The 19,461-nt window shown below is 39.2% G+C and overlaps 1 protein-coding gene across 1 annotated transcript in view; it reads left to right on the forward strand.

Moving 5' to 3' along the window:
* The window catches only part of LOC124776510 (esterase FE4-like), a 182,406-nt gene that overhangs the window by 133,781 nt on the left and 29,164 nt on the right, over positions 1-19,461 (forward strand). Inside the window, exons 7-8 of the mRNA XM_047251532.1 lie at positions 11,758-11,927; positions 13,797-13,947. Coding sequence (XP_047107488.1) covers positions 11,758-11,927; positions 13,797-13,947 — 321 coding nt within the window. The remainder of the gene's footprint in view (positions 1-11,757; positions 11,928-13,796; positions 13,948-19,461) is intronic.

The following is a 19,461-nucleotide window of genomic DNA, read 5'->3' on the forward strand; positions in this document are numbered from 1 at the left end:
AGAAAGGTGGTAGAGGACTTGCCCGCAAAAGGCAAAGGTCCTGAGTTCGAGTCTCGGTCGGGCACACAGTTTTAATCTGCCAGGAAGTTTCATATCAGCGCACACTCCACTGCAGAGTGAAAATCTCATTCTGGAAACATCCCCCAGGCTGTGGCTAAGCCATGTCTCCGCAGTATCCTTTCTTTCAGGAGTGCTAGTTCTGCAAGGTTTGCAGAAGAGCTTCTGTAAAGTTTGGAATGTAGGAGACGAGATACTGGCAGAAGTAAAGCTGTGAGGACCGGGCGTGAGTCATGCTTCGGTAGCTCAAGTGGTAGAGCACTTGCCCGCGAAAGGCAAAGGTCCTGAGTTCGAGTCTCGGTCGGGCACACAGTTTTAATCTGCCAGGAAGTTTCGTATCACCGCACACTCTGCTGCAGAGTGAAAATCTCATTCTGGAAATGGTCAGAATTCCTATATTCTGATGCTATCCACCTGTGCTTATTCTTCACCCCTGACTCTATGACAATGATTGATGTTTGTTGCTTCCACACTATAATTCTATTGATTTTGAAAACTGCATGGCATCCTCTTTTCTATATTAAATGTCTACTTCATTGATAATACTCAGGACTTGGTCTGAATTGGATCCACTGATGACATCTTCTGATGCACTTTCTGTTTGAATTACACCCCATATTTTTCCACCCTATTCGCTGTCCAAGAAACTCCTCTGTTCAACATAATTTTTTGGAACATGGGCTCATGAAATTCCTAGAGTTCCTCTTGTATTTGGAGGTATCTGTAAATTCCATTCTTTACTTACTTTGTTAGTATTTGGGCCAGTACTTGTTCATAAGTTTTTTGTGTACACATCAAACATATTAAATCCTTCCAATGTTCTAACTTGCTCCTTGAGCATCTACCACAAAATGCTGTTTAACTAATAGGATATTTTATGATTCTAAGCAATTTTCTGGAAGCCACTGCTTACAGTCATCAATAAACACTGCTAAATGATGTCCTCTTGAGTATCAAATTTTTTACATAACACTGCAATATTTTTACACCAGTTGGTGAAATTAATATGACTGCTTCTCCATTGTACTTCACTGATACTGGAAACGGCAGCTTTATTGTTTTCATCGACCTTTTTGAAACCTAGTTGTACAAAGTTTGAGATAGTTTTGGTCTTTGGTCTTTTGTGAGTGCTACTATTCGTGTTTTGACTGTGATTTCAAAAGCTCATTCACTATCAGACTCTTCATCTCTTGATGGATTTATTTGATTTGTGAACCAACTTTTCCTTTTGCCTGTTTTACTGTTCTTTTAATTCATAGCTTTAATTGAAACCCATGAGTTACTGCAATCAAAAATATGTTCCACTACCTAGATGAGTCTGATGCTTGATGTAAGCTTGAACTTCTTTAAATCTTGTACACAATGGCAGTCTCCTGTTCCACAACTTTCTGTTTTTTTTAAATAAGTCTTCACAGCTGGTTTCTGTCTTATATAATCTAGCTGGTTTTATTTTATTAGGCATCATTTATATCAAATTCTGGTACTTCTGCTCTCATAGATTAAATTTTGTCTTTGACACTGGGCACATAATTAATATTAGTAAGATCTAATCACAAACTCTTGACCAAAATCTGTTTACATCAATGAATTTATTGTCTAAATTGATTACTCATGATGGGTACACATTGTGTGCCAGCATGGCCCAACCTTGTTGTGGGTGCATCAATGTCTTCAATGATCAATTGATTGTGCCAAGTATAGAGCTGCAAAATCCTAAGTGTGCTGAAGACTGTGCATGTACAGGAATGGAAGATGGTGGTTTCATCTGTTAACATATGATGTTAGCCAATTTTCACCTTACTCACTCATGCTATAGTAATGAATATTCTTTATGACTAATCTATATTTTTATAGTTTGCTTTGTTTTTGTGACATTGTGTACATTGCTTGAGGCCTTGATATCTTTCCTATGGATAACTGAAGTTCTTTCGCAGGAAAGATCAACAGCATTCATAGGGAAAAGCAAATGACAGTTTTGGAAGAGTGACAGCTTTGTCAGTACCTACAGCATCTTATGGGTCCATGATGTTTGTAACCAAACAGATACTCAAAGTGAAAATTTGTATGGTTTTGTGTGGTTACCATGCTTGGTAATTAACGTCAGCAGACAGGCTTCAGGGAACATTGAATTATAATATAAATTTACTCCACTGGACAGAATTAACTGTGCATATCAGGAAACAAAACCACAATTTGTTCAAATTATATTGGAATATTGAACTTCTTCTAAAAAATACTGGCAGAAATATAAAGTTTATGTATTTTGTTTTTTTTGCATTTGTTACTTTCCTTGGTAGTATGATAAATGATGAGAGCTGCAATCTGTCAGTATGATATTTCTCCAAACTTGTACATAACAGGGAAACCACTTCTGTTTCTGCTTTTATGCTAATGAAACAGTTATTGATGAAGCCATACTTCTCCACCTTAAAAGTTCATTGCCTTATCACAAAAGACTACATGTATTTGACTCTTGTGGTTGCGTTACCACCCACCACTAAACTGCCTCACAGTAATGTTTTCATTACTAGACTTTTCACTCAACAATTCCCATCAGACAGTTCACCACTGTTAGACCATTACATCCACTTCACCCTTGCGTTATTCTTGCAGCTTACTGTCTTTATCATCTTACTTATTAGCAAACATTCAGACTGATTCAGAATTCCTTGGTAAGACATTGTTTTCTTCATTGGTTCTTTTTTGGACATTAGTTTATTTACATCCTAGTCTAGTCCTGGACTTCACAAAAAGAAGGTACAATAGGAACATTAAAAATAATAGTGAGAGGCTTTTTAAACATATTGTAATTGATTTTTAGTAGCATAAGCAGATAGGGCTTCCAAAAATAAGCAACCTTTGTCTAAACAATTTTCTTGTCACATCAAAATTAACATAGTTCTTGCAGATGTCTGAGTTAGGTGGAGTACTCTGTATATAGAGAACAATTACACTCCTACCATCTTCCTTTCTGGTCATCAGATGTTACTTTTAGCTTTTAACAGTGTCTACAACTTAGGAACTATGTATGAAATTCCGTCATCATTTCAGGTAGGAATATTAGAAGACTTTTAAATATGGAATTACCCCTCAATATGACAGCATAGAGTGTAATATAAAGGCAAAAGAAAAATAAGCAAGTACCTATGTCTTCTTGCCTGTGAGAGCAGAGAGTATTCTGAAGGCAATGACATCAGCAGCACCAAATTGCTGCATCAGATCTTGAATGTCAAGCTTCCAAGAATGCCTTACACTAGTCTTGATTTCCAGAAATTTAATTTGTTCATTTTTGAAATAACAAATTCTGCTTTTACTAGAGTTCTGTGCCAGAAGATGTATGCACTTTGTTTTGCTACAGAAAAGTGTAATCCTGTACTGATGTTACTGGCGACCCCATTTGACATTAGATTTAAGATGTTCCACACTAACACTAGTAGGATCTAAAAGTAGAAACACCTACATTTTTTTTATTTTTTTTATTTGATGTGGTCCATCATGAATTCCTCTCCTGTGCCAACCTCTTCATCTCAGAGTAGCACTTGCAGACTAAGTCCTCAATTATTTGCTGGATATATTCTAGTCTTTGTCCTCCTCTACAGTTTCTGCCGTCTACAGCTCCCTCTAGCATCATGGAAGTCATTCCTTGATGTCTTAACAGATGTCCTATCAGCCTGACTCTTCTTCTTCTCACTGTTTTCCACATTTTCTGTTCTTCCCTGATTTTGCTCAGGACCTTATCATTCATTATCTTATCAGTCCACCTAGTTTTCAATATTCGTCTGTAACACTACGTCTTAAATGCTTTGATGCTCTTCTGTTCCAGTTTTCCCACAGTCCTTGTTTCACTGCCATACAATGCAGTGCTCCAAATGTACATTCTCAGAAATTTCTTCCTCAAATTAAGGCCTATGTTTGAATGATAATTAACTGAAACCCTCAGTTGCCGACAGGTGTTGTTGACATACCTCGATGGGGACAGTTGAAAATGTGTGCCTCAACCAAGACTCGATCCTGGGATCTACTGCTTACATGGCAGATGCTCTAGCCATCTGAGCCACTGAGGATACAGACGAATAGCGCGACTTCAGGGACGTACCCCTTGCACGCTCCCCGCGAGACCCACATTCCCAGCTGTCCACAATCTACATACGTAATGTTCCTATACATATTTTCCCATGTCAACAACACCTGTCAGCAGCTGAGAGTTTCAATTAATTATCATTTATTTTAGAGAAGCTGCATGGTCATCAATGGTATCTGTTCTTTCGAGAACAGTTACTATCTTCATATGTAGTTAAAGGCTACCCAGCCATTGACCTCCATCTGTGCGAATGCACACAGATTACCCTAACTCTTATGGGAATCATCACTTTAGTGGGTGTGAGTAATGAGTGGATGGGCAAATATTGTAGGAACATTTCATATGTAGATTGTGGACAGCTTGGAATGTGGGTCTCACGGGGAGTGTGGAAGGGATAAGGCCCTGCAGTTGCACTATTCATCTGTGTCCTCGGTGGCTCAGATGGATAGAGCATCTGCCATGTAAGCAGGATATCCCAGGTTCAAGTTCCAGTCAGGGCACACATTTCAGCTGTCCCCATTGAGGTATGTCAACAATACCTGTCGGCAGCTGAGGGTTTCAATTAATTATCATTTATTCTAGAGAAGGTGCACGGTCATCAATGGTATCTGTTCTTTTGAGAATAGTTACTATATGCCTATGTTTGATGCTAGTAGACTTCCCCTGGCCAGGAATGCCCTTCTTGCCTGTTCTAGTCTGCTTTTGATGTCCTCCTTGCTCTGTCCATTATTGGTTATTTTGCTACCTACGTAGCAGAATTCCTTAACTCTATCTACTTTGTGAACATCGACACTGATGTTAAGCTTCTTGCTGTTCTCATTTCTGATACTTCTCATTACTTTCGTCTTCCTTCAATTTACTCTCAATCCATATTCTGTACTCAGACTGTTCATTCCATTCAGCAGATCATGTAATTCTTCTTCACTTTCACTCAGGATAGCAATGTCATCAGCGAATTGTATCATTGGTAAACATTCACCTTGAATTTTTATTCCACTACTGAAACTTTCTTTTATTTCCATCATTGCTTCCTCAATGTACAGACTGAACAGACTACATCCTCGTCTTACACCCTCTGTAATCCTAGCACTTCATTCTTGGTCATCCACTCTTTTTATTCCCTTTTGGCTCTTGTACATATTGTATATTACCATTCTCTCCCTATAGGCTACCCCTATTTTTCTCAGAATTTTAGACATCTTACACTATTTTACACTGTTAAATGATTTTTCCAGGTTGACAAATCCTAGGAACATGTCTTGATTTTTCTTTAGTCTTGCTTCCATTATCAACCGCAACATCAGAATTGCCTCTCTGGTGCCTTTACCTTTCCTAAAGCCAAACTGACTGTCATTTAAAATATCCTCAATTTTCTTTTCCATCCTTCTGTATATTATTCTTGTCAGAAACTTGGATGTATGAGCTGTTAAGCTGACTGTGTGATAATTCTCTCACTTGTTGGCCTTGCAGTCTTCAGAATTATGTGGATGATATTTTTCCGAAAGTCAGAAGGTATGTCACCAGACTCATACATTCTGCACACCAAATGAATAGTCATTTTGTTGCCTCTTCCTGCAGTGATTTTAGAAATTCTGATGGAATGTTGTCCATCCCTTCTGTCTTATTTGATCTTAAGTCTTCCAATGCTCTCTTAAGTTCTGATTCTAATACTAGACTCCCTATCTCTTCTAAATCAACTGCTGTTTTTTCTTCTATCACATCAGACAAATCTTCCCCCTCATACAGACCTTCAATGAACTTTTACCATCTGCCTGCTCTTTCCTCTGCATTCAATGGTGGCATTCCCTTTGCACTCTTAATGTTACCACCCTTGCTTTTAATTTCACTGAAGGTTATTTTCACTTTCCTACATGCTGAGTCAATCCTTATGAAAATAATTTCTTTTTTTGATTTCTTCACATTTTTCATGCAGCCATTTCATATTAGCTTCCCTGCACTTCCTATTTATTTCATTCCTCAGTTACTTGTATTTCTGTAATCCTGACTTTCTCTGAACATTTTTGCACTTCCTTCTTTTTCTTCGTAAACCATGGTTTCTTTGCAGTTACCTTCTTTGTACCTGTATTTTTCTTTCCAACTTCTGTGATGGTCCTTTTTAGAGATGTCCATTTGTCTTCAAATGTACTGCCTACTGAGCTATTCCTTATTGCTGTATCTACAGCCTTAGAGATCCTCAAACATATCTTGTCATTCCTTAGTACTTCTGTATCCCATTTCTTTGCATATTGATTCTTCCTGATTAATGTCTTAAACTTCAGCCTGCTCTTCATCACTACTATATTGTGATCTGTATCTATATCTGCTCCTTGGTGTGCCTTACAATCCAGTATCTGGTTTCAGAATCTCTGTCTAACCATGATGTGATATACCTGAAGTCTTCCCATATCACTTGGCCTATTCCAAGTATACCTCCTCCTCTTGTGATTCTAGAATAGATAATTTACTATTACTAGCTGAAATTTATTACAGAACTCAATTAGTCTTTCTCCTCTCTAATTCCTAGTAGCAAGCCTATATTCTCCTGTAACATTTTCTTCTATTCCTTTCCCAATGACCGCATTCCAGTCCCCCATGACAATTATATTTTCATCTCCCTTTACTTACTGTATTACCCTTTCAGTATCCTCATATACTTTTTCTATCTCTTCATCTTCAGCTTGCGAAATCAGCATATATACCTGAACTATCATTGTCAGTGTTGGTTTGCTGTCGATTCTGATTAGAAAACCCTAGCATTGAACTATTCACAGTAATTCACTCTCTGCCCTACGTTCCTATTCATAATGAATCCTACTCCTGTTATACCATTTTCTGTTGCTGTTGATATTACCCTATACTCATCTGAACAGAAATACTTGTCTTCTTTCCATATCACTTCATTGACCCTTACTATATCTAGATTGAGCCTTTGCTTTTCCCTTTTAAGATTTTCTAGTTTCCCTAACATGTTCAAGCTTCTGACATTCCGTGCCCAGACTTCTACAATCCTTTTGTTGCTTATTCAATCTTTTTCTCATGGTCACCTTCTCTTTGGCAGCCCCCTTCTGGAAATCTGAATGGGGGAATATTCTGGAATCTTTTGCCAATGGAGAGATCATCATGACACTTTTTTCAGTTACAAGCTACATGTCCTGTGGATAAATGTTGTGTTTTTTTTAGTGGTTTCTGTTTCCTTCTGCATCCTCATGCAATTGATCATCACTGATACGTCTGCCTGTAGGGACAGTTTGCCACCCCAAGGAAAGAGCATGCCCTGAATCTCTGTCCACTCCTCTGCCATCTCTGACAAGGCCATAGGCAGAATCAGGGTGACTTTTTATGCTCACAGTCTTCATCACCAGTGCTGATTATTAATCAAAATTTAAGCCATGGCAGGTTTTGAGCACAGGACCGAAGACATTTTCATTACTAATCAAAGACGCTAGCCCTAGACCACAAGTGCTTCTACATCTACCTGCAATATTCTGCAAGCCACTACACATGTGAGGAAGGTACTTTGTATTATTATTAGTTATTCCTGAGCTATTCCCTTTATGTGTGAAACAACAGAAGGTAGTTTGCCCATATATCTCAGCACCCCCTGCTTTATTATTTTGTGAGATAATATGATATAGACAGATGATCTCTAGCACAGACTTCCTCAAGTTTTAGTTCTTTAAATTTATCGAAGAGGGTTTCATGAGAACAATCTTGCCTTCCTCAAGCTTGTCTTTTAAGTTCCCTGAATGTCTTTGTTATACCTTTGTATAGGATGAAACATCTGTTACTATCTCAACAGTGTGTTTATGACTTTGTACAATCAGTACAGTCATGTCTTACATGGAGAGGACTCCAAATACTGCAGGGGCACTCTAGGTCTGATCCCATCTGATAATACCCATTCCAGTAGTTTGAAAATTTTGTTCATAAACACACTTGATTAGAAATTAGTTACTCTCAAGACACATCATGATAAAACCATGGAACAACACCTTTAGCCTTATTACTGCCCTCGGTTTGTGAAGAAAGAGGGTCTACAAATTTGGTCAGGCATGCCATTTCCAGCTGAAAACACTTATTGATGATTAGATCCTATAAAGCTACCAAAATGGAGAGACTTTAATTGCTAAGTTTCACCCACTGTTTCAAATAGTCCCAGACCTTTTAATGGGATTAAAGTTAAGTGGTTTAGAGGGCAGGGTGCAACAAATTGCCATGATTGTGTATGGCCAAGAGTCCTATTTCACCAGGCTCAAGCAGTCCTCTTTGGCTAGGCTCAAGCAGTTGACCTGAAATGACTTTCCCAAGAGAAAATGAGTCTACATGTTGACGTCTTGCCACACCTACACCTAAATGTATGCTGTGTCCCAGAAACTGTTTCATTTCTTTTAAATAAATAATCTACATCAAACACATACTGTTCAGTGGACTAATGCTTCATCATGTCTAAGTGGCTTTGAACTGAAGTTTGAAGTCATAACAATCAGCTTGCTATTTACTGGTTTATATACATCATATCTTACTGGCTTTGATTGCAGTTTATATGAAGTCATAACATTCAGCATGCAGTTTACTTGTGTAAAGTCTGGCACAGTCACAACTATGTCTATGCATGCATGTGTTGATAAGCGTTCGTGTATACTGTAAAAACATTTACTAAGGGGGTTGGGGCACAAATGCTTCAAATTTTGCAACCTGTTTTATTGTCTTTATATGCTCAGGTGATTTATTATATACTTTCTTCCTGCATGGAATGGGGCATTCCATTTTAGAGTTACTTACGTTGTTTGCATGTAGGTCCTTTTTTATGTTACATGAACTGATGTCTTGATTTTGTGTGTGTGTGTGTGTGTGTGTGTGTGTGTGTGTGTGTGTGTGTGTGTGTGTGTGTGTGTGTTGTATTGTATTGTATTGTATCATTTTATCAATCCTCCTTATCATTTTTCTTCATAGGCACAAAGTGATATTCGGCATGTCAGTTGTTACAATATGCCAAGATGTGACAACATGAATTAATGTGATAATTATAAACTGTAAACTGCTGCAAATATACATAAATTTACATAAATAAAAACTGTATGCAAAGTCAGACATGCAATGATATTTAGTTTTTTTCAGTTCAAATTGTGACTAGATCTCACAAAAATGTATGTGCTAGGTTAACTATACTTGTAATAGAATCTATAAAAATTACTATAGTCAGAAAAATAAAAGGATGTTTCCTATCCTTACTGCATTACATTGACCATAGCTTACATCTTCTTCTTCTTCTTCTTCTTCTTCTTCTCTCTCTCTCTCTCTCTCTCTCTCTCTCTCTCCCCCTCTCCTTACAATTAATCTAGTTAACAAAAGCAAAAGGACGTTTACAATTTTTGCAGCATCTTTATGATCATAGTTTACAACTTTAGCTTTTGTATAAATGGTATAAATTTGAAAATTAAAAATTGTTTGCAATTTATGTGACGTGATGATGAAAATTTGTTGTGTGATATTCCATTTTTGTGTTGATAAGCGTTCGTGTATACTGTAAAAACATTTACTAAGGGGGTTGGGGCACAAATGCTTCAAATTTTGCAACCTGTTTTATTGTCTTTATATGCTCAGGTGATTTATTATATACTTTCTTCCTGCATGGAATGGGGCATTCCATTTTAGAGTTACTTACGTTGTTTGCATGTAGGTCCTTTTTTATGTTACATGAACTGATGTCTTGATTTTTGTTTTTTTGAAAGAGGCCTACACGTGTTTTGGCTCATGTCCTTCTGTTGCATTGTATTGTATGATATTCTTCATTAGTCTTTTTCATTCATTTTTTAGCTGCAAATACATTATCATATTGAACATTAGAAAACCCAAAGATAGTTTTGTATTTTGAAGAGATAACTTATTCTGTTTACATGGTATGGTTAATCCACATTTCACTTTTTTGTGTACTTTAAGATTATTATATTGTAATGAGACCAAGTGTTGAAGATATACTATGCTGTAAATACTGATTATATAGACAAGTGGAAATATACAAACATCAAAAAAGGTTTGCATCACCTCAGTTCTGAGAGTTCTGGAACATGTACAGAAAAATGGAATAGAGATCAACATAAACATCATTTCAACCCTTCATATTGCTCATTGAAACCACATATTGCATATTGTACCACCATACAGCAAGACCTTCAGAGGTGGTGGTCCAGCTTGCTGTACACACCAGTACCTCTAATACCCAGTAGCGCATCCTCCTGCATTGATGCATGCCTGTAATCATTGTGGCATACTATCCACAAGTTCATCCACAGGTCCAGATTGTCCCACTCTCCAATGGTGATTTGGCATAGATTCCTCAGAGTGGTTGGTGGGTCGTGTCATCCATAAACAGCCCTTTTCAATCTATCCCAGGCATGTTCCATAGGGTTCACGTCTGGAGAACATGCTGGCCACTCTAATCAAGTGATGTTGTTACCCTGAAGGAAGTCTTTCACAAGATGTGCATGATGGGGGCGCAAATTGCCATCCATGAAGATGAATGTCTCGCCAATATTCTGTCGATATGGCTGCACCATCAGTCGGAGGATGGCATTCACGTATTGTACAGCTGTTACGATGCCTTCCATGACCACTGGTGGCATACATCGGCCTCACATAATGTCACCTCAAAACAGCAGGGAACCTCCACCTTGATGCACTTGCTGGACTGTGTGTCTAAGGTGTTCAGTCTGACCAGGTTGCCTCCAAACACGTCTCCGATGATTGTCTGGTTGAAGGCTTATTCGACACTCATCGATGAAGAGAAAGTGATGCCAATCCTGAGCGGTCCATTTTGCATGTTGCTGGGCCCATCTGTACTGTGCTGCATGGTGTTGTGGTTGCAAAGATGGACCTCACAATGGACATTGGGATAAAGTTGTGCATCATGCAGCCTATTGCACACAGTTTGATCATAACACGATGTCCTGTGGCTGCACAAAAAGCATTATTCAACATGGTGGCATTGCTGTCAGGGCTCCTCTGAGCCATAATCTGTAGGTAGTGGTCATCCATTGCAGTAGTAGCACTTGGGCAGCCTGAGTGAGGCATGCCATGGACAGTTGCTGTCTCGCTGTATCTCCTCCAAGTCTGAACGACATCACTTTGGTTACCTACGAGATGCCTGGACACTTCCCTTGTTGAGAGCCCTTCCTGGCACAAAGTAATAATGCCGACATGTTTCAACTGTGGTACTGAACATCTAGGCATGGTTGAACTATAGACATCACGAGCCATGTATCTACTTTCTGGTGGAATGATTGGAAGTGATTGGCTGTTGGATCCCCTCTGTCTAATATTCACTGCTCGTACATGGTTGCTTACATCTTTGGGTGGATTTAGTGACATCTCTGAACAGTCAAAGGTACTGTGTCTGTGATACAATGTCCACAGTCAATGTCTGTCTTCAGGAGTTCTGGGAACCGGGGTGATGCCAAACTTTTTTTGATTGTTGTATTTAGTGTACAGGTGTGTGTGTGTGTGTGTGTGTGTGTGTGTGTGTGTGTGTGTGTGTGAACTGTGTGTGTGTGTGTGTGTGTGTGTGTGTGTGTGTGTGTGTGAACTACAAGTAATTCTTCAGTTTTCCATGTATGTTACAGAAGCAATTCAGGATACTTCAATCCTCACAAAACATTTTGAAGCAACTATGGAAATCATGAGGAATTTCTCTGTAAATCATGTGAGCCATGATTCATTGAAAGATCAAATAAAAAAATTCTATTTCAGTGACAAACCTGTTTCAGAAGAAATGTTAGACCAATATGCAGATGTATGTATTACTTAAATACACTTATATAGTATATAAGGATTAGAGAGAGACAGAGAGAGAGGAGGAGAGGCAGAGAGAGAGAGAGAGAGAGAGAGAGAGAGAGAGAGAGAGAGATTTTACATCAATATGCAGATTATGTATTACTTAAATGTTCTTATATAGCAACAAAAATATTCAGTTATTTCATATTCCGTTATTGATAATATAATGTAAATGGATAGACAAAAAAATCTACTTACCAAGTGGTGGCAGAAGAACACACACACAAATTTAAAAGCTTTTGGAGCCAGTGGCTACATCTTCTGGCAGAAGGGTTGAAGGGGAAGGAAGAGGGGTGAAGGAAAAGGACTGGAGAGGTTTAGCAAAAGGGATATAGTTTGGAAATGTCACCCAGAACCCCAGGTCAGGGGAGACTTACCAGACAGGATGAGAAGTTTTTGCAAACAAGAATATCTTCTACTGTTACCTGCACTTTTGAAGGTGAATGTTGCAACCCACGTTTTCATATTGTCTTCATCATCCATCTGTGGTCATAAGTTTGGGACACCATGCATGCCTGTTAAACCACTGAGACAACTTTCTTGGGAATTTTTGTCATATTTTATTAATTTCTTCAATGGTTTTGCATTGGGCTTCTTCCCCCACATTCTCGAAACAGCACAGTCTCAAATAGCTAGCGAAAAACTGACAGAAAGAAATTGATTATCTTTTAAAGATAACTGATTATGGACTGTATTTTTCTTAAGTATGATAGATGTATGACAAGAAAAGAAATAATACATAGTAACCATAATAATGATGGTAATTAAGGTGGCCATTCATACTGGTTTTAACAATGCAATACTGATTTTTTGGTTATTGTCCTGGTTAACTGTGAAATAAAACCAATACGGTTGTCAAATAAAGAAAAATAGGAAGCTTTTAAACATCAAATGCACATTTTGTTTTGCAAAATTACCTTTATAGTATAAATAAATAATGAACATTTTCTGGCATTTGTTCACTTAAATTTAAAAGAAATACAAAGACAAATAGAGGTAAAACTGATGTCTGAGCTGTATCAAATGTACTTGTTTTATATTTTTAAAAATGGTTGTATGATAATGCATGGAATATCAGTGACTAATGACAATACAGTAAATATATAACACTATGAACCTGCAGTCCTCTCCAGTCAAGTAAGCAAGTGATTAATGTGCTCTTCAGCACACACTTTGGCATCACAAATATTATTCTCCTTATGCATCTTTTTTAGTCTCTTTCACAACCATTCTGCACCATTTGTGTCCACATTAATATAAAAACATAGAGAACAGGAGTCTAACCTAGAAGAACAAGGATAGTTGTAAAGAAAATGTAGCATGTCTGTGGTTTATTGGGAGTTGAGCAGAGTGTCCTCACAGAAGCTGCCCGAATCACCACTGATTAGTGGTGTTCTTGCTGGAACAGACCAGACTTGTGGGGTTTTTGCCAAATTACCATCTTTTTAGAGGTTTATTCAGTATGAATTGAGGTTGTGTAATCATGTATATAATGTTGGACACAACATGGTGGCACCTATAACCCTTTTTTTTTAGTGAGGTTTTTGCTACCAACCACTTAATACATATTTATGCCAATCTCCTCTCTGCCACAAGCTGACATGCTGTTGTAGAATGTGAACTAAAAGGAAATGAACTCAAATACAAAATGCATGTATTAATATAATTATTCTATTCATATCACAATGTTATTAAAGTACATGTTATGAATTAACCATTAGCTTAAATATCATTGGACACTAAATCAGTGATACAATGTTTCTTGTTCATAATCAGTGAAATATATTGACTGTTCATATTACTTCAGTCTTTTTCTGATCTCTTTCAGTTCCAAACAGATGCATACTTTGGTTTAGGTGTACATAAAGCTGCGCTATTCAACGCAGTGAATTCATCATTACCAACATATCGTTACATATTTTCATATAGTGGTGGTATTAATATGGGAAAAGTGTTTTCAGGTGCTTCACATATGCCAGGTAAGTACCTAAAGGAGGACTCACTACTTGCCTTTTAAACTGTGGTATTTAATTTTTGTATTGCATGAGATTGAGATTCAATTACATTGTTAATTTATCATAAGTAACTAAAGGCAGACTTTTTTCTGTACAGACACTCTCATGAATAACAGAATTAGAGACACCCACTTTCACTCTGTGGCTCTGTTGGTGCCAGTGACACATCATGTCATGAACTTGATCGATGACCACCTGACTCCAATCCACAACACCTGAAGATTGACTAAAGCTATGCCAAGGGTGCATGCATCTCATTCAGTAGTGAAATGATAATTAAATCAAGACCTTCAGCTGCCGACAGGCATTGATATACTTCAACGGGGACAGTTGAAAATGTATGCCCTGACCGGGACTTGAACCTGGGCTCCCCTGCTTACATGGCAAATGCTCTATAGATCTGAGCCACCGAGGGCACTGAGGATAGTGTGACTGCAGGGATTTATCCCTTGCACGCTCCCCATGAGACCCACATTCCCAACTTAATGTCCACACACTACATTCGTAGTGCCCCTGACCTTTACACTCATTACTCACAGCAGACAATCTTAACAAGTCCCGTAAGAGTTCAGGCAATGCATGTGCATCTGCACAGAAGAAGGCCAGTGGCCGGTTAGCCTTAACTATATGAAGATGGTATTTGTTCTTTCGGACATGTCTGAAGGAACAGATACCATCAGTGATTGTGCAGCTCTCTAGAATGAAATGATAATGAAATCAAAACCCTAAGCTGGCAGCAGGCGTTAATATACTTCAACAGGGACAGTTGAAAATGTGTGCCCATGGCAAATGCTCTATCCATCTGAGCCACTGAGGGCACTGAGGATAGTGTGACTGCAGGGATTTATCTCTTGCACACTCCCCATGAGACCCACATTCCCAACTTAATGTCCACACACTACATTCATAGTGCCCCTGCCCATTACACTCATTACTTGTAGCAGACAATCTTACTGAGTCCCATAAGCATTCAGGCAATCCATGTGCATCCGCACAGAGGAAGGTCAGTGGCCGGTTAGCCTGAACTATATGAAGATGATATCTGTTCTTTTGGACTCTCTATTGACTAAAATCCTTAGTCTTTTGTATTCAGCTTTTCCTTGTTCATCAGTTGCATTTTTGCACAGTCTTCTGTTTTTGGGAAACTTAGTCTTCTGTTTGTGGGAAACTGGATAACATTTGCTATAATCCATTTCCTCTTGTTTTTAGGTTTGGCTTTCTCAACTATATTTTCTGCTTCTTTATACATACCAGGTTTAATTTGTTCTCAGAGTTCTTTTACTCCACCATGTTGAAAATTTTTAGCTAGGTTGTATGATTCTTGTGTATAATGTCTTGCCAGTCCTGCAGTTTTCAGTTTTTCTATTTCCCATTTCTGTTTTACTATCTTTTTGTTCAGATATTTAAATCCAAATTAACTTTTCATTAGGAACAGGTTGCAGTCACTGTCTGTCTCTACAGGTGGATAGCTTCTGTAGCCTCTTACTTGGTTTGAAAGTGTGATTTCACTAAAATGTAATCAACCTATTGCCTTCTTAAGTCTCCTGGGGCCTTTGAGGTGTATCTTCTTTACTTATGATATTGTAAAAAAGTATTTGCAACAACTAATTGGTGCCAGGAGCAGAATTCAATTAGTTGGGCTCCTTTTTAACTCTTCTTATAAGTCTGTAGTTGCCCACAATCCCAATGTCTGGTTCTTCACCCACACTCACGTTCTAGTCCCTCATAATAATCAGGTTTTCATCTCCCTCAATAAGTCTCATCACATTACTTATTTCTCTGCTAAAGTAATTGAGAGGATTATGTATGAGAGACTGTTGAGTTTCTTAAACAAATGCAAAATTCTAACCAATGCACAGAATGAGTTCAGGAAAAACAGGTCTACAGAAACAGCTGTACACCACTTCTTGGAACAGGTTTTAGCTGCAATGGATAATGAGAACTTAAACTGTGGAATATTTTTAGATCCATCCAAGGCATTTGACCTCATCATTCATGATAGTTTGCTACAGAAATTGTATTGCTATGGAGTCTGTGGAAAAACATAGAGCTGGTTTCGATCATACGTGTGCAACGGATATCAAAGTGTTGAAATAATACATAATAGCACAAAATATTACTCAGCATATCAGAAAGTCAACTCTGGTGTACCCCAGGGTTCTGTTCTAAGCCCTCTGCTCTTCTTAGCTTTTATTAATGATTTTCCTAAACATCTAACAAGAGCAGAATCAGTACTTTTTGCAAATGATACAAGCCTTTTTATCAAGGGATTAGTGAAGCTGATCTACAAGAAAAAATAACTTCAACAGCTAATGAAGCAGCTAAATAGTTCAAGGACAATTCTTAATTATAAATGACAAAAAACCATTTGGATGAATTCTAGGCATATAAGGAACAAAGTAAAAAATAACATAAGAGTAGAGATTGGGAAAAGTCTAATATAACAAACTTCATTTACAAAATTTTTAGGTGTATGGCTGGACAATAGCTCAATATGGGAAAAACATGTTGAACTATTGAAAAAAGACTTAGTAAATACTGTTATATATTAAGAAAACTTAAAGAAAACTTCAATTTTGAAACAATACTATGTTCCTACTACTCTTACATACATAGTAATCTAAGATATGGTATTATATTTTGGGGGAATAAAGGTTTCACAAAAAGTTGTTTAAGCTCCAAAAGAGAGCTGTTCATATTCTGAAGGGTGTTGCCTACAGAGATCCATGTAGAGGAATTTTTAAGGAGTTGAAAATTTAGACCCTCCCTAGTGTATTCATCTATGAATCAGTGTGTTTCCTGAAGTCAAATAAAGAATTCTCTTCTCTAAACAGTGAAGCACACAACTATCAAACCAGAAACAGGCATGATTTCCATAGCAACATACATTCAAAATCCCTGTACCAAAATAGTGTGATATATCTACACAAAATAATGTTCAATGCTTTACCAAAAGAAATAAAAAGCATACAGCACTTTTGAGATGGTGTTCAAGTGTTTGTCTGGATGCTATAATGTCATCAAAATAATGTGTGTAGAATGGAACTTTCAGTGTCACTTGTTCAAGAAATCACTGAAACAATGCAGGAGCAGATGCACTTCTGAAGGGAAGGTACTGGTACTGACACAAGCCAATGTGCTTATTGACCATCAGAAGTTGAAGGTAAGCATCTGCTAAATCAATTCTGGAAAAGAATCATCCTTTTGTTAGGTGATCCACAAGATCCTCAGTGGTGTGATAGCAGGAAAGACTCAATAAATGCCTCAGCATTAATTGTTACTTTAAGATCCGTACAAAGTCAGATCCTCATGTTCAATTTTGTAGTCATAACTGGAGGAGGTGGCCATTGGCTTGCAGAAATGGGTTTCAGGGGAGCAATATGATCCAGTCATTTGAATTCAAAAGTGACTTCATCACAAACAGTGTGAGGTTCTGGACTGCATGGTAGAACTTTGGTTGAGCATTTTCCTTGTTTGTAGTGTGTGCTTGAAAATTCTTTGCACGTTCCAGTGTGCCATCAAACAAATGTCCAAGTTTTGCACACAGCTGTTGAATACTGGCCTGGGAAACTTGTATAGTGGTAGCAAGCACATTATCTTGAATATACAAATCAAATGTATCCATGCCAAAAATATTGGGATCCAAACATGACTGCACTACCATGAATGTCATTAATGTAGCTGTACTTTTATATTTTGCCTGAACATGCACATTCTAAGAACAGTGATATTTCTCCCATTGTAGGTCATGAAGTGTATATGTGTTTTCTGTACCATATGTTGTCCCAATTGTTTGTAGGTATTCTGATTAATTAATGTGACTGAAGCACCAGTATCAAACTCAGATGGTGCAGTTTTATTGCAAATCCATAGACAGTTTACAATTAGTTCTCTGAATATGACTGTCACTTCCAAATTTTGGAAGACTGCCTTTGTCTGAATTGTGCTATTCACATACACTCCTGGAAATTGAAATAAGAACACCGTGAATTCATTGTCCCAGGAAGGGGAAACTTTATTGACACATTCCTGGGGTCAGATACATCACATGATCACACTGACAGAACCACAGGCACATAGACACAGGCAACAGAGCATGCACAATGTCGGCACTAGTACAGTGTATATCCACCTTTCGCAGCAATGCAGGCTGCTATTCTCCCATGGAGACGATCGTAGAGATGCTGGATGTAGTCCTGTGGAACGGCTTGCCATGCCATTTTCACCTGGCGCCTCAGTTGGACCAGCGTTCGTGCTGGACGTGCAGACCGCGTGAGACAACGCTTCATCCAGTCCCAAACATGCTCAATGGGGGACAGATCCGGAGATCTTGCTGGCCAGGGTAGTTGACTTACACCTTCTAGAGCACGTTGGGTGGCACGGGATACATGCGGACGTGCATTGTCCTGTTGGAACAGCAAGTTCCCTTGCCGGTCTAGGAATGGTAGAACGATGGGTTCGATGACGGTTTGGATGTACCGTGCACTATTCAGTGTCCCCTCGACGATCACCAGTGGTGTACGGCCAGTGTAGGAGATCGCTCCCCACACCATGATGCCGGGTGTTGGCCCTGTGTGCCTCGGTCGTATGCAGTCCTGATTGTGGCACTCACCTGCACGGCGCCAAACACGCATACGACCATCATTGGCACCAAGGCAGAAGCGACTCTCATCGCTGAAGACGACACGTCTCCATTCGTCCCTCCATTCACGCCTGTCGCGACACCACTGGAGGCGGGCTGCACGATGTTGGGGCGTGAGCGGAAGACGGCCTAACGGTGTGCGGGACCGTAGCCCAGCTTCATGGAGACGGTTGCGAATGGTCCTCGCCGATAACCCAGGAGCAACAGTGTCCCTAATTTGCTGGGAACTGGCGGTGCGGTCCCCTACGGCACTGCGTAGGATCCTACGGTCTTGGCGTGCATCCGTGCGTCGCTGCGGTCCGGTCCCAGGTCGACGGGCACGTGCACCTTCCGCCGACCACTGGCGACAACATCGATGTACTGTGGAGACCTCACGCCCCACGTGTTGAGCAATTCGGCGGTACGTCCACCCGGCCTCCCGCATGCCCACTATACGCCCTCGCTCAAAGTCCGTCAACTGCACATACGGTTCACGTCCACGCTGTCGCGGCATGCTGCCAGTGTTAAAGACTGCGACGGAGCTCCGTATGCCACGGCAAACTGGCTGACACTGACGGCGGCGGTGCACAAATGCTGCGCAGCTAGCGCCATTCGACGGCCAACACCGCGGTTCCTGGTGTGTCCGCTGATCCGTGTGTGTGATCATTGCTTGTACAGCCCTCTCGCAGTGTCCGGAGCAAGTATGGTGGGTCTGACACACCGGTGTCAATGTGTTCTTTTTTCCATTTCCAGGAGTGTATTTGAGGGGAGGTGGTCTGAATGAACAAAGTTTAGCACTGTGTGTGTACTTTGCAATTATTGCACTTGTGTTTACAGTTACAGGAGGAATGGGTGAG

This window comes from Schistocerca piceifrons, chromosome 2 (assembly GCF_021461385.2).
Source record: "Schistocerca piceifrons isolate TAMUIC-IGC-003096 chromosome 2, iqSchPice1.1, whole genome shotgun sequence".
NCBI classification, from domain to species: domain Eukaryota; kingdom Metazoa; phylum Arthropoda; class Insecta; order Orthoptera; family Acrididae; genus Schistocerca; species Schistocerca piceifrons.